The sequence below is a fragment of the Rhinolophus hipposideros genome (assembly GCF_964194185.1).
Source record: "Rhinolophus hipposideros genome assembly, chromosome: 3".
Classification (NCBI taxonomy): Eukaryota; Metazoa; Chordata; class Mammalia; order Chiroptera; family Rhinolophidae; genus Rhinolophus; species Rhinolophus hipposideros.
In genome coordinates, this window is record NC_138049.1 from 47,045,725 (window position 1) to 47,071,425 (window position 25,701).

Here is a 25,701-nt window from a genome sequence, read left to right on the forward strand (position 1 = left end):
TGTGCTAGGTCAGTGTTACCCAAACTGTGCTCCCCAAAAGACAGATCCCACAGCCAAGCAGACTTGTGAAATGCTGGGCTGAATTAAAATTAAACAGGTTTCTTTACCAGATGGCTCTTTCAACCCTTTAAATATGCTCATGTGTATTACGATTCTCCAAGAAGAAGAGAAAGGAGGCAGACTTATTTGAGCACTAAACCCTTTTTCTAAGGAAAAGCTATTCATATTTTGCTAAAATGTTCCCTGGAATTCATTTGGCAAACACTCCTTTAGGCACAGGGGGTTTTTAGCAAGAAAATGACGCAATCTGATTTTTATTTACTTGCTGACCTCTTACCCTTTGTGGCATACACAGAAAATGATCGTTTTTTATGGTCCACTGAGATAAAGGGATAAGGCTGCTGCTCACTGCCGTGTGTGGCTGGGAGCTTGGCTTCCCCAGGCTCTGTTGGCTGCTCCAAGGGTTGAGGGTCCTGTGCTGACTCAACCACAGCCTTCAGTGAGCTGAGGGTGGAGCAAAACAGGACGGCTAGAAGACCAGAGACAAGGCAAGCGGTGACAGAGGCAGCGTGGCAGTGGTGGGAAATGACAATGCAGATCGCAGAGACAGTTAGAAAGCCTACTAGGAAGCCCACGGAGGGCTTGGTGATGGCAAAGAGGACTGGTTGGGTGAGAAGGTGGAGGCTGCACTGAGGTCTCCGTCTGGCTTGAATAAGTGGGGACATGTTTGCAACACTGCCCCCTCCAGCCAAAAACCCTACTTGAACACAGAGCAATTCAGCTGCTGGCCCTGTGAGGATGACTACACACATCTCTTCCCCTTTCATTTTCTTAAATCAGAAATTCCGAAGCCCTGCCTGTGGCAGTGTCAACTACAAATGACCTCACACCAAAGGGAGGGACGCACCCTCTGTCTCCATGCACGGTTGCCTTCACAGTTACCCAACAAAGGACACCTTTTCTAAACAATAGGGACTCTGAGACAAGCCCAGGGAGCTCCTGTACAAATGACAGCGATTGCAAGGCTAGAACGCTAAAATATATTTTTTTAATTGGGCAATGGGTGCTTTTAAAATGACAACGACTTGTTACTGCCATTGTTTCCTGAGTGCTGACACAGACCCCCGGGATGATGAAAATGGTGAAGTGGGGCAACTGCAAACAGGGTAGAGGAAAGAACCGCAGAAAAGACATGCTTTGGTGAAGATGGCCTCAGTGCTGGGAAATGGTGCCGCAGACGGCACCTCCCAGAGCACAGGTGAGGTGCTGTGGCTCAGGGCCAGGCAGCCCAGGGGGGAGGAGCTGAGTCAAGAGCGGAGCACAGAGACGAGGCTGGTGGGTGAAAGAAACAACCATGTCTTCAGTCACTTTCACAAAGACACGAACAGCTCAGCAAGCAGCAGGGTTTTCAATGTGAGCTACCGAGTAAAATTCATTCAACAGGGATGCAGCATTCAGGTTCAGAAGCCAGACACCATGAACAACAGGTTAGTAACCCTCATACCAGCTCTGCCATCCTATTTCTAAGAAGTGACCCTGTTCCTATATGAGTCGGACTTCACCCCCGACCTTGGGCTCCAGATCCCATCTCCTTCTCATCTTGTCAAAGACTGATTCTGCAATTACCAGTCCTTTCTGATTTAACTGGTCTGACTGGAGCCCTACTATGGAATGTTCTAGAAGTTCCTCAGGTGATTCTCATGTGCAGCTACAGGTGAGAAACATAAGTCAGATGCTGTCTCTCCCTTGCTTAAACCCTGCCTGGGGCCCTGGCTTTTCACTGTAAGCAGAATAAAGTCCAGGCCATTTTCCCCTGCCCAGCCCAGCAGCCTCAGCTGCCTGCACTTTTCCCTACACTGACCACCTTCAAGCCATACTGGCCTTCAGGTCCTCCACCACCCGAGGCTGCTTCCATCTCGGGCCTTGCTGTCCCTACAGCAAGGTACTTGTCCACAGATTTCTATATGGCTGCCTTCTTCTCATTATTCACATCTCAACTCAGATACCATCTCTTCCAGGACATCTTCCAGAGCCATGAGCTAATGAAAATTGCTCCTGTCACAGTCACTCTCCATCGCATTATCTTGCTTATGTTCTTCACAGCACTTGTCAGAACCCAAATTATCTTATTTCTTTGTTTTCCTGTTTAGTTCCTATCCCCCTCACTAGATTGTAAGCTCTTTGAGGACAGGACTCTGGTGGCCTAGAATGGTGCCTGGCACTTAGTAGGGCTACGATAAGTATCTGATTGACTAACTGTTAGAAAAGAATTGGGACATCAAGATAAAGCAAGTTGCCTAATTATATAGAGTCATCCCTCCATATCCACGGGCTCTGCAACTGTGGATTCAACCAACCGCAGATCCAAAACATTTGAAAAAAATGTTGCATTATTGCTAACATGTGCTTTGTAGTTAGGCCTATGATGATTCCCTCTATACTGAACATGTACACATTTTTCTTGTCATCATTCCCTAAACAATACAGTATAACAACTATTTGCGTAGCATTTATATTGCATTAGGTATTAGAAGTAATCTAGAGATGATTTAAAGTATATGGGAGGATGTGTGTAGGTTTTGTGCAAACACTATACCATTTTATACAAGGGACTTGAGCATCTATGAATTTTGGTATCGCAGGGGGTCCTGGAACCAGTCCCTCACCAATACTGAGGGAAGACTATACTCCATTACAACATGGCAATGTGACGCACACACCCTGTACTGCCGGTCTTTTCCTTTCTCCCCGATCCTACCTCTTCAGTTATGTCTGGGATCACTAGGGATCACCAGAAACAGACAGGAAAATAGTGAAGTGGGCTGGGAGACATGGAGAACTGCAGCTCATATCCCGGGCTAACGGGGGTGGGTTCTACTAGGCTCCAATCATTCCCGTGGGGGCCACACAGAAAGGGGACCCAGAGCTGCCAGATCTTGTGATTCTTCAGGAGAAGTCATAACTCTGAAGTTATGACTTCCATGAGACCTTCTACATTTAAATGTTGCAGACTAATGAGAAGAAAACACTCGTACATCAAAATAGGATACTCAGGTGGTGGCTTATAACCTTGACCTGCATCCTCAGATTATCTCCCCTCTGCAACTAGAGACCCCTCCTGCTTCATCAACCTGGACTAAAGGAGGGTCAGTTCTGTCAGCCCTTGGTAAAGTGATTTTAGAACTTTTTAAAACTACACAGAGCAATAATAAATTTATAACATGATTTAATATACATACACTATATAATAAATTTATAATATGACCCTGAACACACATGTACATGTCTGAAGTAAAGTCTCTTGAAGCAACACTCACCTTTATTATCTGCAATGTACTCTGATGTATCCATTATATTCTATTCTAGTTAATTCTTTAAAATGCTGGTGCAATCCACTAAATTGATTGTCATCAAATGGGATATTTCCTGCAGTTTGAAAAACTCTTAGCATGCCCTGGACAGGGAATGATTCCAATTCTTGGGGGCATTCCTTACAATTCCACGTTTTTAGCCTTTCCATTCCCAGGTTTAGATATCTAAACACAGCAATTCTGTCACAGCAGGAACAGCCCCATTCAACTTTTGCTTATATTTTCCAATGGGATCAGATAGGTACTTTCAAAGATCCAAGCTTAGTGTACATTACATGAATTTTAAATATGCCTAATGAAATTAACAACTTTTCTAATTTAAATTTTAAAATCTTGTTTTTGGTTTATATACCACATATCAGTGAAATCATAGAAACAAAAACTCATAGACACAGACAATAGTTTAGTGGTTACCAGAGGGTAAGGGGAGTGGGGGGAGGGAGATGAGGTTAAGGGGGATCAAATATATGGTGATGGAAGGAGAACTGACTCTGGCTGGTGAACACACAATGGGATTTATAGATGATGTAATACAGAATTGTACACCTGAAATTATGTAATTTCATTAACAATTGTCACCCCAATAAATAAATTTTTTAAAAAATTTTTTAAATAATTTATTTTCAACATAGGTGAACTCATTCATTAGAAAACACTTATACTAATATTCTTTTTTTTTTTTTACCAAGTAACGGTATTTTAAAAAACTGTGATATTTAGATATTTTTTATAAACACCCAGAAAAGTATACCGAGGGTGCCAAAAAATGTATACAAGTGGACACTTCGGTCCACGTTGCTCAAGCAGTAGTTCGCCGTAATCAGAAATGTCTGGACGCTGATGGTAACCACTTTGAGCACCTCTTGTAATTGCAGACATCAAATGTGACTTGTATTCATCTTTTGTTATTAGTTATATTGAGTATTACAACTTGAATACAGTGTTTTCCTTTCTTAAAACGTGTACATATTTTTTTGGCTCCCTCTGTATATATAAACAATGTTTCTTATCAAGCTTTTGCACAATATTAACTAAGTCTCAGTTAACGTAAAAATCATGTACGGTTTGAAAAAATTATATAGAAATAACTTTTGTGTATAAATTCAAGAAACATGCCCACCCCCAGGTTTTAAAGATTGTTTCGCACGCAGCCTTACGCTCAGTGGGAGGAAGCAGCCTGTCAGGCAGATGAGCCCCCTGGGAGGCCACCCTGAAGAAACGTGCCCGGGCACTGCTTACTCTTCTAATTTTCACAGGGTCCACTGGGGGCTTAGGAAACGGAAGGCAGGGATCTTTCTTTGTGGTGGGAGGTGCCGGAGCTTTCGGTTTCTGGAACGAGAGTTTTTTAAATGATGGGCATAAGTTTCTGTGTCTCAAATAAGTCTCACCACCCTGGAGCTGACAATGACACTTCCAGAAAGCACTGGGCTTTTTCTGCCTGGTTTCATCCTGGCCCCTGGAGTCTACGGTCTCAATGGCCCGTCTTACTTAATGCGTTACATAGATAACACTTTTTCATTGTTTATATCAATTATATTGCATTAAACACTCTGCTGTCCTGCTTAGTGTATTTTGGGGGGAAAAAACAACAGTTTATCTGTGCTAGCAGATATCTATATCTATATAAGAGACTATAAAATTCATTAGAGTATATTCAACATGCTTTGCAAATTTTTGTGTTCAATTCAGCTCAGAAAACATTTATTAGGTACCTGTATGTGCCAAGAACTATGTGGAATACAAATACCACCTTTACATATTTTGGCCTCCACAGAAGTATTTTTAATGATATAAAAATTTTTAAACAAAAAAGTCACCAAACATAAGAGCAAGAAGTTATTTTAGACTTATGATATAAACATGTTTCACTTTCTATATTTCCAGAATTCTATGCTGAGTCCCTTAGAAAATCAACACTACGGGCAAAATTCCAATTCCTTAAAGAGTTTTAAAAATACCCACACCAAGCACTGCGTCACCCAGAGCACCCTCTGTTCTAACCTCCAGATGGCAGTGGTCTCCGACCCTGGGCCAGAACCTCACAGAGGCCTAAACACCCACTTTCCCTGTTGCCGGGTGGGCAGTGACTTCCTCCCTCCAACATTCGCATGATGATCTGTCTATGAAAGAGCAATCTTATGGCAGCAAGAGTTGTTATCTTTCTAAACAAAAGTAATCAAGTTTGACTTCCTAAAGTCACTTACTTAATATGTGAAATGGGTGACTCTCAATCCAATATGTTAATCAATAATTTTTTTAAAAATCCAGTATGAAATTCAAGTCAGATAATTTGGAAAAATGGGTAAGGTCATCTGTCACATACGACACACAATTTCAAACACCCATTTTCTCATATACATTAATAAATGTATTAATTTATTACATGTATAAATTGTAACATATACAATTTATACAATTGTATATTATTGTCGATATTAGAGTTCTCCTTTCAAGACACTGGCTTATTACAATAATGATAATATTTTTCAAAATATTTCTTATATCCTCTTGTTCATTTGCATCTGGAATCAGTTCATAAACCACGTAACCATCAGTTATGGCTTTAGAGACACAGGCTTCTAAAACACAGTTAAAAAAAATAAATAAAATAATTAGCATACTATAGAGTAGGAGTAAATGACTTTGAGCTCAAACAGATCTGGAGTGGAATCCACTTGCCAGTTATAAGAACTTAGGCAGGACATTTACGTCTCTGAACTTGCCCAGGTACCAAATGGAGTTCGTAGTCCTCTTCTTGCATCAACATTGACGTATTTACAATTCCAGTTATGGAGACTCAAGAAACGCTAGCTCCCTTCCCTGTGTAAGTTACTCACTCGTTAGGGGATTTGGTTCCAAGTCACTTTTAGTCTTGGAAGTCTCAAAGCCAAGGCCTCTGACACAATCTTGCTGGAAAGAAAAGTCTTGAATTCAGAGGGGTCTCTTCTGAAGGAGACAACGCTCACTTGTCTGTATAAATTGTGCTAATATTTGTTTAATAAATAGTCACTTCACTTTTCAGTCTCCCTAATTTGTTGCAAAACATTCATAAGAACGTGACTTAGGCCATGAAGCTAATAATAACAACACAGCTAAGAATATAATACGGGAACAGAAATGCTTTAGATATAATTATGAAAAATAAGATACATAAGAATAATCTCAATAGTGAACATAGATAGCAGGTTTTCTTATCTTAAAACGTCTGTACTCTGCAGACACTTTAAATCTGAAAACAAGAAGTCTGCCAAATAATAATAATACAGATAAAGTAGATGTTTTCTTGTACAGATGCCTTAACTGTGTTACATGTCTGAGGTACTAAATAAATGATCTTATAAAAAGGGAAAATACAGTTTTGCAAAGCTAATTTTTCCCAAAAGAGAATAACTGAATAATCTCTGGATGGCAAGACAATGCCCCTTAACTGCTCCTTGATGGAAGACATTATTTTCCTAGCACAAAATTAGTCATTGTTTATATAATGAGAAATTAGTTCCATTTTACTGCTGACCTTTACTAAATTATTTATCCCATTTAAACATATTAGCTCACTGGACTACTTAAAATATAAACTGATACATGTTTATATTTTAGGGAAAACTACTAAACAAGCCATCAGTTTCTGTCATGCCAGGTTCTATAAAATGCTCTTCCACTTTGTGAAGCAAAAGGGCTTTTATGAAGCAAGCCCATAAAAGTTTTTTCTTATACAATTCACGTCATTTTAGAATTCAGAGAATGGTGCAAGTAAGTTCAGAGCTTCGCTTGAGAACCTTATCTCCCTCACGTTTTGTGTCATGACACGAACCAGTGACTTGAGTATAATCAAGGGCACTGGAAAGTTAAATTTAACATTTGTTCTGGTTGATAAAACTGCTGGAGTCCACTGAGGACTGAAAGACTATTTTCATAGAACAACCAAATCAAACAAGACAAAATTCCTAGAACATTGAAGGACTCTGGCTGGCCCCGACTCCTCCTCCAATGTGGGCCCTGATCACCTTCTGACATGGCTCCCGGGGATCACCAGGTGGGAAGGCAGGGTCCCCCCATTCTACACAAAGGCTGGAAAAGGGAGTCTACGACATCCCAATCCAAAAAGTTATGATCTAATTGATAAAGCAATAGATATCTCTCCCTTTTTCCCTCTCTCTCTCCCTCTCTAAAAGACCTCTCGGAAGTTAGAAAGCAAATATTAAAAATCCCCCCAAGCACATAACCTTCGGATGTGGCGACTGTACGTGCACTCCTATTACCATGATTTTCTCCACAGGTGCTCTGGGCTCCTCTGTCACTCTCAGCAGGAGACTCGCTGCTGTAATGTTCCCGTTCCTTTCAGAAACAGTGAAAGAAGAAACACTTCCCTAACAATCTCATTCTGTTTTTCCTTACCCTGGATCTCGCCTATCCTCAAGGTACATATAGGCTTCTAAGTCCCTTTCTTTTAAAAATATATTAAATTTTGTTTTACTTGTCAAATACTTGGCAATTGGTTTCTGTAAAATATAAAAATAATAGCTCAAGCTGATCTCTGCAGTGAGAAGTCAGAATAGTAGCCACCATGGGGAGGCAGTATGTGCAATGCTGGTGATGGTCTGTTTTCCTTTTTGAATCCTGGGTATTCAGCATGTGGAGTTTGTGTAAATTGATCAAGCTGCATTCTTAGGATCTACGTCTTTTCTGTGTGTCAATAAAAACGTTAATAAAATACCTGAAGCTTAAATAATGAGGCTTTGTAAGGTTAGGAAACGTAGGGAGAATTCTGCTTTGACAATAATGATGAAAGGCAAAATTTCCTATTTATTCACATGGTCACATGTCTTTTCCTACTTTATACAACCCACAGCATGACAGCAGCGGTTCCTGTGTATATAAGTCTGAACACCAGCTAACCAGAGCAGCCGAATGAAAATAGGAATAACTACCACCACACAATAGCCGCACATCTCAGAGCTGTCATGGGAAGGTGGGGAACTGCTAAGGAGGAAAAAGATGTACCCAGGCATTCCTATAGAGCAGGAAGATATAAATGTTAATGGACTTCCCGTGTTCTAAAACACAGGGGCTAACGGGAATCCTAGTGCACTAGTGCACTCTCCAAACTGTAACTATTGTTTAAAATGAAACATACTTAAGACCCTCACATAATCCACTATAACAAAAATATTTCAAACTACAGGAGTTATTTAACTTAACATGGGGATTTCTTAGCCCACTTTTACTTTGCACACAGCACCCAAACATTCTGCGGTAAAGAAATTTAATTGCAATGACCATAAATAATATGCCAACTTTACCTTTGCATAACAGCTATTCTTACAGTCCAAGAACTGCACACGTTTGACAAGGACCAAGTTACCTCTGGAAATAGATTTCTTTAGGAAAGAGTAGGCAGAAACTGAGTGGGTCCCAAAAGACTACAGCAATTATTAAAAACACTTCATAGAGGCCAAATGACAGAATCGTACAAGAGAGTCATTCTATAACCAGGCAGACCCACTGGGCTGCCAAACCGGGGGTCCTTTTTCTGTAGTGAGCTCAAAACCCAAGGCTGTAGGTGCAAGAAGCTATGTGTCAACAATGGCTGGCTGGCAAAATATTCATCGCACATTGGTTCATGCGTAGTATTCTAGAATCTTATTTTTGTCATCTGCAATACAAGAACAAGGATAATCTTCCTCACAAAGGCAGACTGAAGAATGTGAGATATACTTTGAGATAATTGGGGTCATTTGGATATGGACTATTCATTAAATGATACTACTGAGCAATGTTAATTTTCTGAGCTGTAATGATAGCACCGTGGTTATATAGGAAACTGTCCTTGTTCATAGGAGATGCACACTTCCATTTTTATAGATTTAAGTTGTATAAAAGTAAGTCTGCAACTTACTTTCACATAGTTCATCAAATACACATACACACACACACACACACACACACACACACAAACAGGCACACACATATACGGTAGTAAAAATTGAGAAGCAGCTTCAGTGACATCCCAATTCCATAAAAGTCTAAGGAATTGGTATCACCAAGTACTTGTGGTTCCAAGGGCACTAGGGGTGTGGTGCCTAAAATAAGGAGGACTGGCTGAAAGTCTGTGTGACCCCTTTCCTCTCAGCTCCACAGTCAGGCTACAGAACCCAGGAGTAGATGGGAGGTTTTTTGTCTCAAGTATCAGGCTAATCAGGCACAGCTGAGGGTCACGGTACTTATTGTAAACACAGATATTAATGGAATACTTACCTATTGAATGCTAGGTATTCCTACCTTCTTCTACCTGGAAGTTAGCAACCAGCCTTTATCTTCCAGGCAAGAGCTTGAAAGATACTTCTACAGAGAATTGACTAGCTCACAAGGAAAGCCCGAAAGATACTGCCATTGGGATTTTCACAAACAACACAGTCCAGCAGACCTCCTAAATGTAGGTGTGGGTAGGTATCCATTCCACATGCTTCCACTGTCAAATAAGGGCAGCCAGACAAGCAGCATGAGCTATCAGAGGAGAATCTCTGATATGAAAAACAGAGACCCAAACAAACAGAAAAATGCAACAAGACACAGAGGAAAGACCATGTAAAGACACAGAGAAAAGATGGCCATCCACAAGCCAAGCAGAAAGGCCTCAGAAGGAATTAATCCAGCTGCCACCTTGATCTCAGACTTCTAACCTTTAGAAGTGTGAGAAAATAAATTTCTGTTAACACACATGTGCTGCAGATTTTAAAGGAAGAAAAAAACAACTGAAAAATCAAAACTATCATTAATATACATAGATAAGATGCTATAATCATAAAACAAGAACAGAATACTACATATTTAAAAAGATAATTTAGAAGGGGTAAAAGCTTTTGGAAATTAAAATTATGATAGCAGAAATGAAAAGAACTCAATAAAAGGATATTTCTTCTAAAAAATATTTCTTCTAAAAAAGAAAGATGAGAAACAGAAAAGAGAAAGTAAGAAAATTAGAGTGCCAATCTTGTTCGGATCCCACATCCGAATAATAAATTCCAAAAAAAGCAAACAGAACAGAAAAGAGCGGAAGACACAGCAAAATAATTCAAGGATATTTCCCAGAGTTGAAGGGCAGGAGATTCCACATTGAAAGTGTCCAGCATGATGGATGAAAACGGACAAACACAAAGGCCCGTTGTCATGGAATTTCAGAACACTGGGAACAAAGAAAAATCCTTCAAACTTCTAGAGAGGTAAAAACAGCAATCGAGGTCTCAAATAATTAACTTCCCATACACCCTTTTCAAGAAGTTATTAGAGGGAGTATTCCCCCAAAACAAGAGTAAATCAAGAAAGAGAAAAACCTGGGATACAGAAAACAGGGAAGCCAGCAGGAGAGGGAGGAGAGATAGATACCCAGGGCAAGTAGTCCAGGAGAGACTGCGGAAAGTTCTAAGAGATGAATCAACAGAATACCTCATGGGAATGAATATACAAAGGAGATGTGGACCACTGGGGAAGAGTTTGGGTTGAAATAGTACGAATATAAAACTGACAAAGCCAGGCGATTATTACTGCCAGGAAAAACAAAAAGTGGTGCAGGGAAAGAGAAGCAATCATCATTAGTTCAAGGTTCAGCTGTAAACAGTGTTTCTACAATCACAGTCAGAGAAAAGGGATCTAACCGAAATATCTATATGAAATATCTATATAGGAAGAGGCAGTGAAGACAGAAAAGGCGAATGTGTTGTGAGGAGGCATGGGAGGACAGACAAGAGTTAAATCTTCATCTTCCACAGCAGGAAGTCATTAGATAATTCCTCAAGCTCATAAATCATAGAGCAGCAAGACACTGTGTTATTTAGGAATTTGGATGTAAATACCAAAATAATGTGCCAAAAGAGTTTAAAGTAAGAGTCTCTGGAGAAGTGAGAATGAAGAAGAAGGGGACAGGAGACTGTTGGAGTTGTTTTTGTAGCGAGTCTTTGAGTCTCTATGTACATGTATTTATCTGTACATATAAATAGTAAAACAAATAAAGTAATATATATGCATAACTCTTTTAAAACATGTTAAAACATTTTTTTTTGCCAGGTTCTTCTATATTTCTAAAATTCTTTACTATTAAACTATACGTAAATAATAAAAACAGTTTCATCAGACACTAACCATTATATTTGAAAAAGTATAAAAGAATTTGCTTTCATATTAAATTATTAGTCTATGTAATGAGTCGATTTGGGTCTATGGAACCATTTCCTTAGCTTATATTAGTGCTGATTCCAAATATTTTTTTATTAATTCCATTTCACAGCGCTCGTGCTATGATAAAGTACTCACAAGCTCTAGTGGGCTGAGACGTGCTCTAGAGATGGGCCTGGGATCAGGTGGTTCAAAACTGGACGCATGGAGGCTAGCACAGGAGATTGAACACAAGTGTTACTTTGTGAAGCATCATTTCTTTTACTTCTAGTATATGTGAGTCAACTCTATTCCAAGACAAAAGCATTCGATGCATAAGCCTTGGGAAATGTAATTTTTTAAAAATTAAGACATTGGAAACTTATGACATTTTATTAATAAGTCATTTCATTTTAGGATTAAAAGTACTGAATAATGAAAAGAAATGTATATAGTGATTTTTTTTTTTAAAGCTTTGGTCATATCACTTTATTAAGTTGGCATCATAACCACTATTAACCACTGCAAACCAACTTCTTGGACCCAAGGTCTGGAATTATCTTTAGGAATCTTGAACAGATAGAAGAGGTATAATTAGAAGTCAAACTTTAAAAAGCAACTATCCTTAAATAGGATTAAGGGAAAATGTCATCTGGTGGCTTACATATCTGAGCGTACAGGCAAGAGAAATGTAGTATACCTGAAGGAGGAAGGGGGTCTATTTTCTGGAGTCCTTGAAGATGCAGGTCCGAATAGTTTTCTTTGCTCTTCCCGTGGTGTGAATGGTCTTTGGGTCCTAATTGTTCTCAATGCATTTCGTGCTTCACTTATGATTTCTGCACTGGTCTTCGGCTTGGCCACTGAAGGTCGATAAAACAGATCCACCTTTTCTAACTTTTTATCATTTGGAGACAGCATTTTTCCTTTTAAAGTAAAATGTTCTTCAGGTAGACACCACACCCTGCAAATACATGGCACAAAATATCAATTATTTTCATCCAGTAGTTTAGAAAGGAGTACTTAAACCCACCCATATATGCTGAAATCATTCCTCTATATTAAACTTGAAAAAATGATGAACAAGTTGAACAAGTTTTAATTAAAAATCTACCAGGCAGTTACAGTTAGACGATTAGGATGGGAGAAGAGCTTTCAAAGATATAGGCTGATGTGCACAGTTATGAATGTATGTGATTGAGGCAAATGATGCACAGGGTAGAGACTGAGAATGAAAGCTAAACCTGAAGAGAAAGGACAAGTCATAAAAGATGGACTAGGAGAAAACCATCTCATATCCTCCAATCTATTAAAAAAAAAAAACTGCAGGAGGGTGGGGTTCCATTAAATTTTTAACTGAAGTTTCCTTTCCTTTCCTACTGCCCTCCACACAAAATGCTAGTATAAGGTTAAATTTAGACAGGGGGCCTATTTCCAAACTTTATTTGCTTTTATAAATGTAGTCTGTAAACTCAGAGAAAGGTTCAGCCCCACATTGGCTCATAATGTACTTGAATTAATTGATTCAAATCATCTTCAATTTGTGATAGTATCCTAGATAAATAAATACCAAATATCAATATCAAATGATCCTTGCTCAGGCCACCTCCCTCAGTCAAAGAGCTAAAATCATACACAAGGGCCCTAAGAATGCAGATCCTTCTTAAATGTGGGTGTGTTCCATGGAGGCCTGGTTAACTTGGCAAGACACCTCTGACAGCTCTAAACTTTACAACAGTTAAGGTTTTTAAAACTTGATTCTAATTAGTATATAGTATTAGGTGTTCATTAAGAAAAAAAAACAAACCTCAAAACTCTAATCCCCTGAAAATGTTATATCTCTAGAGAGACAGAGGTCTGGAAATTATTCATATATTTCAGCTGCCCAATTTTAGAATAACTTCTGTAAAAAAGAAAAAAACCAAAACTGTGACATGCCCAAGGAAACTAAAAAGACTCCATTTCCATGCATAGAATCAACAGGTGATTTCTTAGACAAATACAAGAGAATTTACTGTTATGACGCTACATATTAAGCTGTTATATAATGACAGACAACAAGAATATTTATTTAATTCTACCCAGACCCCACCCTAAGAGTTTTTAAAGAAAAGAGTATGATGAAAACTACAAACAATATGCCATTCCTTTCATATGGAAAGGCCAGGTGTTGAGGTAAAACAGTAAAAATTTACTAGATAAGCAATACTATTCTAGGAATTTTTGATAGAAGAGTTAAAATTTAAGAAAGGTTTCCGGAATTACTATATACATTAAAACAACTAACAAAAACTATGGCAGATGTGCTACATTTTACTTCTAATATGATGTGACTGGTTTTTTATTTTTAAAATATTCAATACTAATTATTAACATATATATAAAGTATTTTCTACACATATTATTTTCAGATGAATAATATAAACATCTAAGTTAATTGGCCGTGACAGGTTTGTTTGTTTTTAAAAGGCCCACTGCAGTAAGAAATTATACCACTTAGTGAGAGAAGCTTCAGTCCAATGAATAAGTTTTTTTTCCAGAACTCAAATTAGGTTTGCAACTCTCTCAGCCCCACAGGACACTAATAAGTCTAGCAAAGTCTAAAGGTGATATGGCAAACCTAATAAAGAGAGAGAGGGCTTGGGATAAGTAATAATGGATCATCATTCCTGACTAAGGCTCTTCCTGGCTGTATTTTATTTTGCATTGAAAACTATACTCTTTCATAGAGTAATGAAGCAGGGACTCAGGTCAAACTCTAGGAATTCTGTAAATTATTTGAGCATGTGAGAATTTAGATTGATCAAATACTGGTGTTAACAATGTAAAGAATGGGCTTAAAAATCTTTCTGTAAATTTTTACCAAAAATTCCACACAATGTTCTCTCTCCACTTTCCTCTCTCTTCCCCACAAATCTCACTTTAACAGTTATATTGTGAGAAACTGTTTTAATAGTGCAAGATATGCAGTTAATCTGTTATTATATTAATATATTATGAACTAAATGAAAATGGAAATGTTCAATAATACAAGTGAACTGAGTTGGAAGTGGTTTTCCTTTTTTGGGGGGTGGGAGGATTTTCTCTTCATATCTGTTAAATTACAAATTCTCATTACAGATGGTTTTTGCCAACTTATAAAACAATCACTCAGAGTTGGAAAGCTTGTCTAGTAGTTACAGTAAAGTATACCTGAACCATGACACAATAATATCACAGATATTTTAACTTTACAAAAATTCTCCTGAAACTGGAACAAATCCATTCAGCTAGAATTGATTAACTATTTCCTATGTGCAAAGTTGGATCTCTGGGAACACAGACAGAAATAAATTCTGTCTTCACTTTCAGGCAAGAAGGACCACTAATGCTAGTTAAACATTTACTTTAATACCAAGCACTATGTTAAGTACTCTGGAGTACAGCATCTCAATTAATCCCCACAATGAGTCTGTGAAAGAGACAGTCTTAAAGGAATAGCAAAATGCTATGACATATGTCCAGAGATGATATTCAAACTATTAGCTGCTAGATGAAGGGGTGGGAAGTGGGGTACTCAGAAGCCTCCGGGCTATAGCTATTTACACACCAATATAGAGACACGCCAGTATTTTCACAACTGGAGGGGCCTTCTTGGTGTGTGCCAGCTGAGTATCAGCTCTGCTTATACCCAGATGATTTTAATGCAAGGTAGAAACTGATGGAGGCAGTTAAACAAAATAAACTACCATGTGACTACAAAAAGGGAAGGGATTTATGATTGGGAAATGTCAAGCAAGAAGACTTCCTGGAGGAGGTGATGCTTGAGCTGGGATTTGGAAAATTGAGCTGAATTTGAGCAAGTGGCAATGGCTGATATTGGGGCTGGAGTAGAGAAGGACTTTCCAGCAAAGTCAATGAGTGAGCCACGGCAAAGCATCAAGAACACACGGGATGTGTGTTGGACAAGAAGAACCTCTGGAAATGAAGACTGGAGTTGGGCCAGAGAGAGAACTGAATGGCAGGCCAAGAAATTAAATAAAAGCTGATGAGAAAATTAAAAGATTTGGGGGCATGATGTGATCTGGCAGGGATGGGCAGGATGGAAAGGAGGGAAAAGACTAAAAAGGACAAAAATCAGGCAGTTCTTCTATAATCGTCCAACTAACTCTTAGAGGTTTTCATGAAAGCTTTTCCGGACATGCCTGTCCCACCCTTCCAGCCTGTTAGGTGGCTCTCCCCTGTACCCCACAATGCCCCCAGTTGGTCTGTCAGTACACCCTCCCACTGTGCTAGAAATGCCTGGTTACCTGGTGTTGCCCCACTAGACTCTGAGCCCCAGTTCTTCACGTGAAGCACGGCTGAAGATCAACACTTGCATAATCACTAGATTCCATTTTCAAATACAAACCTGAGCTAGGAAATATCCAAATGAAGTCTACATAGCGTCTTTAATTGGAGATATTCATGACAGTGGATTAGGAAAGCATATACCGTGTTTCCCCAAAAATAAAACCTAGCTGGACCATCAGCTCTAATGTGTCCTTTGGAGCAAAAATTAATATAAGACCATGTCTTATATTATGTTAGATAAGACCCAGTCTTATAGTAAAATAAGATCTTATATTAATTATTGCTCCAGAGACGTCATCAAAATGGCAGCGTGAGGTGAGCTTCTGGAAATCTCCCCTGGAATTTACAACAAATTAAACAACTGTAACTCCACAAAGGACTCCCTGCGCAGCAGACAGGCAAGACGAAGAGTCTCACTACTGAATTCACCTAAAGGTGGGCGAACCATGTGAGCGGGGGGAGGAGGGAAGGGAGAAGTGCGGAGACGGAGCCACGGGGGCGCAGGACGCAGACCTAGCTCAGTTCTCCAAGCTCGCTGCATCCAGGAACTACCGCAGCTGCGGGAGAGGGAAGAACTCGGACTGCTAGGGCTCCGCTTATGGCCCACAGGGCCGAGGGGGCAGCATATAACACAGCTGAACCCAACGCTCATGGCAGAGACCTGGGAGAAAAGACTGAGGGAAGAAGGCTGAAAACGGTGATTTAAGCCCTCACTGCCGAGCAGAGAATGGAAGCTTTAGGCAATGAGACTAGCCGCCCCCTTTCTCCCCTCCCAGAGCTCACCCCACCCCCACCTGCCCAGTGCTAGAAGTGGAAGAGTAGCAGTGACAGATCAAAAGAACAGAATACTTGCAGGTCTGAGAACTGTGGTCCGCAGACACAGATTTGCAGCCCAACTAGTTCCGGCAAAAGGGAGGGAGCTGTGGAAGCAGGACTGACTGTGGTGGGGGTCGCTGCCATTGCTCTGGGCCACCTCTCACAACTCACCCCACCCCTGGCCCCACCTATCTGAGCGGATCCCGGCAGGAGTAAACAGAACTGAAACACACGGGCTCTAAATCTGGTGCAGGAAGAGCTTAGGAACTTCAAAAGCTCTCCGCATCCACACAAGGATGCAGTGCCCTATGAACCAGGTGAATTGTTAACACAGGAAAAGCCCGCCTTCCAGGGAATCCCCCCATTGTGTGAGAAGCTGGAATAATTCAGAGAAAACATAACACTACAGTGTGAAAGAGGAAAAAAGGCTGCAGTTGGAGAGAAAATAAAACATTCTACAAACAAGTACTGGAAAACAAAACAAAGACCTCTTCTTATCAACCTGTTGCAGAACCCACTCCTGTAGATGTCTAGGAAGAGAAATAATAAATCATTAATTGCCATGAATAACCAAGGCAACAAGATAGCTCAGAAAGAAAGTGAAAAGTCTCCAGAAAAGGAACTTAAAGACATAGAAATATGTGACTTAAATGACAGAGAATTCAAGATTGCAGTTTTGAAAAAACTCAATGAGATGCAAGAAGACACAGAAAAGCAGTTTAATGACCTCAGAAACACAATCAAGAACATTTTACCAAAGAAATTGAAATTTTAAAAAGAACCAAATGGAATTTCTGGAGATTAAGAACTCAGTAGAAGAAATGAAGAATGAAATAGCCAGCTTAGGTAGTAGAGTTGACCAGACAGAGGAAAGAATCAGTCACATTGAAGATAGAAACCTGGAAATGATACGAACAGAAGAAGAAAGAGACTTGATACTTAAATGAAAGAACTCTACAAGAACTTTCTGACTCCATCAGAAAGAGCAATATAAGAATAATGGGCATACCAGAAGGAGAAGAAAGAGAGAAGGGAACACAGAATATATTCAAACAAATAGTCAACGAGAACTTCCCAAATTTGTGGACAGAACTGGATCCTCGAATCCAAGAAGCAAATAGAACACCTAATTACCTCAACCCCAATGGCCTTCTCCAAGACTCATTGTATTGAAGCTGTCAAAAACCAACGACAAAGAAAGAATCCTCAAGGCAGTCAGGGAAAAGAAGACAGTAACCTACAAAGGAAAGCCCATTAGAATATCATCAGATTTTTCAGATGAAACAATCAGATTTTTCAGAAACTCTACAAGCCAGGAGGGAGTGGAACCAAATATTCAAACTATTGAAAGAGAGAAATTATGAGCCAAGAATAATATACCCAGCAAAGATATCCTTTAGATATGAAAGAGGAATAAAGACCTTTCCAGACATACAGAAGCTGAGGGAATTTTGTAATACACAACCTGCTCAACAAGAAATACCAAAGGAGGCTATTCAACCACCATCAACAGGGACAATTTGTGGCAACCAAAACATAAAAAGGGGGAGAGTAAAGGCCTGAAACGGAATATGGGAATGGAGAAAGTAGGCATGCTGAAGAAAATGGAATACTCTAAATATCAAACTTTCTTTTACATAAACTTAAGGGTAACCTTAAATTTACCCTTTTTTTGAGTTTACACTCAAAAAAATCCAGAACTGAAATGCATACTGTAATAAAAGAAGAAATAAAGGGAAACATCATAGAATACCACCACACAGAAATAATAGACAACAACAAAAAGGCAAAGAAACAATGGAGACACAGTCTTACCAGAAAACTAAAGATAGAATGATAGGAAATCCTCACATATCCATAGCCACCCTAAATGTAAATGGACTGAACTCACCAATCAAAAGGCACAAAGTAGCAGACTGGATCAAAAAACTAAACCCAACCATATGATGTGTCCAAGAGACGCATCTCAGCTACAAGGACAAGCATAGACTCAAAGTGAAAGGGTGGAAATTGACACTCCAAGCAAATGGTATCCAGAGAAAATCAGGTGTAGCTATACTAATATCAGATGAAACAGACTTCAAGGAGAAAAAGGTAATGAGACAAAGATGGACATTTCATAATGGTAACGGGGACTATACAACAAGAAGACATAACAGTCATCAATATTTATGCCCCCAATCAGGGAGCACTGAATACACCAAGCAACTACTAACAGAACTAAAGGAAGAAATTGACCAAAATACAATTATACTAGGGGACTTAAATACATCATTGACAGCTATGGATAGATCATCCAAACAGAAAATAAATAATGAAATAGCAGCCCTAAATGACACATTCGATGAAATGGACATAATGGACATATATAGAGCACTTCATCCTAAAACATCAGACTATACATTCTTTTCTAGTGTACATGGAACATTATCAAGGATAGATCATATATTGGGACATAAAACTAACCTCAGCAAATTTAAGAAGATTGAAATCATACCAAGCATATTCTCTGATCACAAGGCTTTGAAATTGGATATCAACAGCAAAAATAAAGCAGAAAAAACCACAAATACATGGAGATTAAACAACATACTTTTAAAGAACGACTGGGTCAAAAAGAAATTAGAGGAGAGAGCAACAGATACATATAAACAAATGAGAATGAAAACACATCCTACCAAAATTTTGGGGATGCAGCAAAAGCAGTTTTAAGAGGGAAATTTATATCATTACAGGCCTATCACAAGAAACAAGAAAAATCCCAAATAAATAACCTCATGTTACACCTTAAAGAACTAGAAAAAGGAGAACAAATGAAACCCAAGGTCATCAGAAGAAAGGAAATAATAAAAATCAGAGCAGAACTAAATGAAATAGAGAACAAAAAGACAATAGAAAAAATTAATGTGAGCTGGTTCTTTGAAAAGATTAACAAAATTGACAAACCCTTGGCTAGACTCACTAAGATAAAAAGACAGAAGATATTAATAAACAAAATCAGAAATGAAAAAGGGGAAGTTATCACGGATGTCACAGAAACACAAAGGATCATCCAAGAATACTATGAAGGCCTATATGCCACCAAATTCAATAACTTAGAAAAAATGGACAAGTTCTTAGAAACATATAGCCTTCCTAGGCTGAACCATGAAGAACTGGAAAATCTAAACAGACCGATCACCAGTAGCAAAATTGAATCAGTCATCCAAAACCTTCCCAAAATCCAAAGTCCAGGACTACATGGTATCAGTAGTGAATTCTACCAAACCTTCAAAGAGGATCGAATACCAATCCTGCTCAAACTCTTCTAAAAAATTGAAGAAGAGACAGTAGTCCCTAACTCATTTTATGAGGCCAACATTACCCTGATACCAAAACCTGGTAAGGACAACACAAAAAAAGAGAACTCCAGACCAATATCTCTGATGAATATAGATGCAAAAATCCTAAACAAAATTCTAGCAAATCGAATGCAACAATGCATCAAAAAGATTATTCATCACGACCAAGTGGGGTTCATCCTCGGGGCACAAGGATGGTTCAACATTCGCAAATCCATCAAAGTGATACAGCACATAAACAAAACAAAGGACAAAAATCATATGATTATATCAATTGATGCAGAAAAAGCATTTGACAAGATACAACATCCATTTATGATTAAAACACTTAATAAAATAGGTATAGAAGGAAAATACCTTAACATAATAAAGGCCATCTATGACAAACCCTCAGCTAATCTCATAATTAATGGTGAAAAACTGAAGCCCTTTGCTCTACATTCAGGAACACGACAGGGCTGTCCCCTATCACCTCTGCTTTTCAACATAGTGTTGGAAGTCCTTGCCAGAGCAATCAGGCAAGAGAAAGAAATAAAAGGCATCCAAATCGGGAATGAAGAATTTAAATTGCAAATGACATGATGCTATATATAGAAAACCCTAAAGACTCCACCAAAAAGCTATTAGAAACAATCAACGAATACAGTAAAAAGTTGCTGGCTACAAAATCAACATACAAAAGTCCATTGCATTCCTATATACTAACAATGAAATCTCAGAAAAAGAAATTAAAAAAACAATTCCTTTTCCAATTACAGCAAAAAGAATAAAATATCTAGGAATAAAGTTAACCAAGGATGTGAAGGACCTATATGCTGAAAACTACAAGACACTTTTAAAAGAAATTGAAGAAGATACAAAGACATGGAAAGACATTCCATGCTCATGGATTGGAAGAATTAACATAGTTAAAATGGCCATATTACCCAAAGCCATATACAGATTTAATGTGATCCCCATCAAAATCCAATGGCATTTTTTAAAGACATAGAACAAAAAATCATCAGATTTATTTGGAACCACAAAAGACCCCGAATAGCCAAAGCAATCTTAAGAAACAAGAACAATGCTGGAGATATCGCACTCCCTGACTTTAGCTTGTACTACAGGGCAACAGTAATCAAAACAGTATGGTATTGGCCGAAAAACAGATACGTAGACCAATGGAATAGAATTGAGAACTCAGAAATAAAACCACATAAGTATGAACAGATAATTTTTGACAAAGAAGCAAAAAACATACAATGGAGAAAAAACAGCCTCTTCAATAAATGGTGCTGGGAGAACTGGAAAGCCACGTGCCAAAGAATGAAACTGGACTGCTGTCACCATGTACCAAAATTAATTCAAAATGGATCAAAGACTTCAGCATAAGACCTAAAACAATAAACTGCATGGAAGAAGACATAGGTACTAAACTTATGGACCTTGGGTTCAAAGAGCATTTTATGAATTTGACTCCAAAGGCAAGGGAATTTAAAGCTAAAATAAATGAATGGGACTATATCAAACTTAAAAGCTTCTGCACAGCAAAAGAAACCACCAACAAAACAGAGGCAATCAACTGAATGGGAGAAGATTTTTGCAAACAACGCCTCCAATAAGGGGCTAATATCCAAAATATACAAGGAACTCATACAACTCAACAACCAAAAAACAAACAACCCAATTTAAAAATGGGCAGAGGACCTGAAGAGACATCTCTCCAAAGAAGACATACAAATGGCAAATAGACACATGAAAAAATGCTCAACATCACTAATCATCAGAGAAATGTAAATGAAAACCACAATGAGATATCACCTCACCCCAGTCAGAATGGCTATCATCAACAAGACAAATAGTAACAAGTGTTGGAGAGGCTGTGGAGTAAAAGGAACCCTCATACACTGTTGGTGGGAATGCAGACTGGTGCAGCCATTATGGAAGGCAGTGTGGAGGTTCCTCAAAAAATTATGAATAAAATTAGCATAATACCCAGCAATCCCTCTCCTGGGTATCTACCCAAAAAAATCTGAAAATATTTATCCATAAAGATACATCTGCTCCAATGTTCATTGCAACTTTAGTTACAGTGGCCAAGATATGGAAACAACGAAAATGTCGTCGTTCGACCGATGAATGGATACAGAAGTTGGGGTATATATACACAATGGAATACTATTCGTCGATAAGAAAAGATGAAATAGGACCATTTATGACAACATGGATGGATCTTGAGATTATAATGCTAAGCGAAATAAGTCAAACAGAAAAAGCAGAGAACCACATATGATTTCACTGATATGTGGTATATAAACCAAAAGCAACAAAAGAACAAAACTAACAAATGAGAAACAAAAACTCATAGACACAGACAATAGTTTAGTGGTTACCAGAGGGTAAGGGGGGTGGGGGAAGGAGATGAGGGTAAGGGGGATCAAATATATGGTGATGGAAGGAGAACTGACTCTGGGTGGTGAACACACAATGGGATTTATAGATGATGTAATACAGAATTGTACACCTGAAATCTATGTAACTTTACTAGCAATTGTCACCCCAATAAACTTTAATTTAAAAAATTTATTGCTCCAAAAGAAGCATTAGAGCTGATGGTCCAGCTAGGTCTTATTTTCGGAGAAACACAGTAGGACTTCATTTCAAATGACATCTGATTCTTGAGGCCATGTGGTCAGATGAGATCAAATGCAGCCCCCTTTTCCTCTCTTGCCTTCACTTTGAGTCACGATGCGTGGAGTAAAACTTAATAAATGTTGTGATCAGTGGATGAGGTACTGAAAGCCCAAGATATAGGAATGAAAGTGAAATACAGGTAAAAAGAGAGATGAGAACCAGAGAGGTGCTCCAAGAGCAGAAGAACCAATAAGATTTGGCATCTAAGAGGACAGGAAGGGGGCAGAGGTGACACTGGGTATGCAAACCTAGGGGTAGGAGAGCAAGGGGAAATTTTAAAAGGAAACAAGAGAATTAGACTTTGGAGGGAAAGAAGAAAGCAGCTGAGTTCCATCTTTCATCACTGTCCTGAGTTTGTTGTCCACAGGACCTCTGGCAGATAAACACCATTGCATTAGGAAATTAGCAACTGGAGACCATTTTACACAAAACATTTCTTATTGGTTGGGGGAAAAGTTCTGAGTCATCATTTATAAGTTTATACCTAATTATGAAGACCTGTCTTCACCTTTGCTGCTACTAGTCACCTGAACCAGAGGCTTCTTGTTAAATGCAACACTGCATTATCAATGCAGGTGAAAAGCTGGCCATCTCCATACTCTTTTCCCTGCAGATTAAATACTCAAAACCCTTACCATGATTTTGAACTACTTTTGTGTTAATATGAGTATCTAAAGAGGCAGTGGTTAAGTGCTTAGATGCTAGAGTAAGGATTCAAATACTCTGACAATTCACAGCTGTGTACCTAGGGCAAGACTTCTAACATCTCTAAGCCTCAGTTTCCTCATCTATAAAATAGGAGTAATAATAGTAATTGCCTCAAAGAATTGTTTTGAGAATGAAATGACATAATTCATGTAAAGTGCTTTGGCATGGTGCCTGGCCCTTAAAAAACGTTAACTACTGTCCAAATGCTATGCAATAAGAGGGTACAAGAAAAATTTCTCCCATGAATGTAAAACTGCATTTAAAAAAAAGAAATGACAAAAGAAAGGGAATGGCATTTGTTCAGTGTTTTCATATATTCTATATGTTTTAAAATTTAAATGAGGAGTGTTTTCCTTTATAAAAACATAATTTTAGTAAGTATTTTATTGAATATCAGCTATGCTAAATCAACAAGTAATCAAAATTTAATAGACTCACAAAACAGGATACAAAACAAATAGAAGGGTAACTGCTTTTCTACTAAGTTACAGTAATTCTAAATCAGGGTGAGATGCAAGACCTGCTGTGATACTCATGGAAATGGATGATAAAAAGCATTATATATACATACGATATATTTTAACTATACGGTTACACGTATACACTTATTTATTTATTAAGGCTCTATCTGTTGCCTAGAAGAGCCCAGATACAATTTGTATTACTTTGGCCGGGTCACTGTCTGCCTAGACAAAGCCCCTTAAGTCTACCATTCTCTCATCCAACACATATTGATGAGTTTCTATGAAACACCACGCACTTGGCTGAATGCTCAGTGTATAGATATGAAGAAGGGCGGCCCAACCCCGAGAGCACGCGCAGCACTCTCACCGCCTCTCCCCCCCATCCGGGGACGGCAAGGAGAGCCGGGGGGGTCCTCTGTGAACCGGCGGGGGTCGCCTCCCCTGCCGCGCGGACAGTGGCTCGCCCACTGCCAACAACGCCCCCTCCGCCACCTGTCCAGGCCAGAGCGAAGCACAGCAGCATCTTCACCCTGCTGGCCCGCCAGCTCAGCCAGGCCCGCCATCGTCTCCATGGTAACCGTACACAAACTACCTACCTCGGCCGCTCCGGCCGCCTACTTGCAGAGCCAGGTCGCTCGCTGCTGGGCGAACCGGAGGAGCGGGCCAGGGAATGAGCTGGAAGTGGGCGCAGGGAAGGGGGCTTCTGGCCAGACCCAAAGCACCTGTGATTAGCGCTGGAGACAGTAACAGCAGCGGAGGCTCAGCTCATTTTCCAGTTTTCCGGAGGCAGTGGAGGCCGCCCAGCGGAAGGCGGGGCGGGGCCGGGCGGGGCCGGGCGGGGCGGGGCGTTTCTCCGGCGGCTCGGCCACTGGGCCTGCGCCTGTCCCACACGCATGCGTAGAAATGCAGAGGTGGGAGTGGGAGGAGCCTGGGCGAGGGCTGGAGGCCAGGAACGAGCATCTGGTGATGAGAGAAGTGGAGCGGCCTTCGCGTGGTCGGCCTGCGGTGGAAGGCATCTACTTTTAAAATAGCAATTTACCGAACCACATTTATTGAACCCCTCTGAGAGCTCAGCGCCTCTATTAAATACCATTAAGGACGGCTGCTTAGTGCTTAGAGATTAAAGGATTTACGGGTTCAAGTTGCGGCGCTATATAATATCTCGAACACTATAGCTGCTTAATCTCTCAGTCTGTAAAATGGAGGGAAATAGTAGTACCTAGTAGGTCTTGCGGTGATTGCGAAGATGGAATGAGCAAATAGTCGTAAAATGTTATGCACATGGAATCAACGAAATGTTAAAACTGTTATTATTGAGCCCTTACATTTGTGCAGCACTTTAGGGTTTGCAAAGGGTATTGCACTGTATGTTATCTCTTTGAGCATCCCTGCCACTCTGAGGTAGCCAGCTTGAAATTCCCATTCACAGGAGACAAAGGAGGGCCGTGAGGGCTAGTGAGTGACAGGCTAGATTCAAGTCTAAACCTCCCCTGGGCAATAATTTTTCGTTTTTTACTGCGTTATCATAGTTGATTGGCAAAAAGGAACCCCACTTACATGTTTCTGGTTTAAATTATGTTGTCTCCTATTGGACCATTGAGCAACACTTTACAGTGTTAAATACAAGTGAGACCATAATCACTCTCCGCTCAGGTTTGCACCACAGTTTATAAACATGGGGATTTTTCAGCTGAAGTGTTGTTGTCAACATTGGAAAAATGCCACATCCCTCGGTGCTAAGTATATGGTAAAGAATAATTAGAACAATTAGATTGAAAATGCTTTTGAAAATGCTTCTGTGTTAAGGTATCATGTTAGGTGGGAAATACAACTAACGTGAACTAAAGA

General features: G+C 39.4%; 1 protein-coding gene across 3 annotated transcripts in view; it reads right to left on the reverse strand.

Moving 5' to 3' along the window:
• ARMC2 (armadillo repeat containing 2) overlaps positions 1-24,731 on the reverse strand; it is a 103,692-nt gene extending 78,961 nt beyond the window's left edge. Inside the window, exons 1-5 of one of the 3 annotated variants that reach the window (XM_081045195.1) lie at positions 24,450-24,655; positions 13,324-13,419; positions 12,220-12,480; positions 11,679-11,751; positions 4,529-4,700 (exon numbers count right to left, since the gene is read on the reverse strand). In XM_081045195.1, the coding sequence (XP_080901321.1) occupies positions 4,529-4,700; positions 11,679-11,751; positions 12,220-12,437 (463 nt within the window). In that variant the 5' untranslated portion in view covers positions 12,438-12,480; positions 13,324-13,419; positions 24,450-24,655. Of the gene's footprint in view, positions 1-4,528; positions 4,701-11,678; positions 11,752-12,219; positions 12,481-13,323; positions 13,420-24,449 lie in introns of all 3 variants that reach the window. The other 2 variants (XM_081045196.1, XM_081045194.1) reach the window with 2 other exon arrangements.
• Positions 24,732-25,701: the final 970 nt, after the last annotated feature.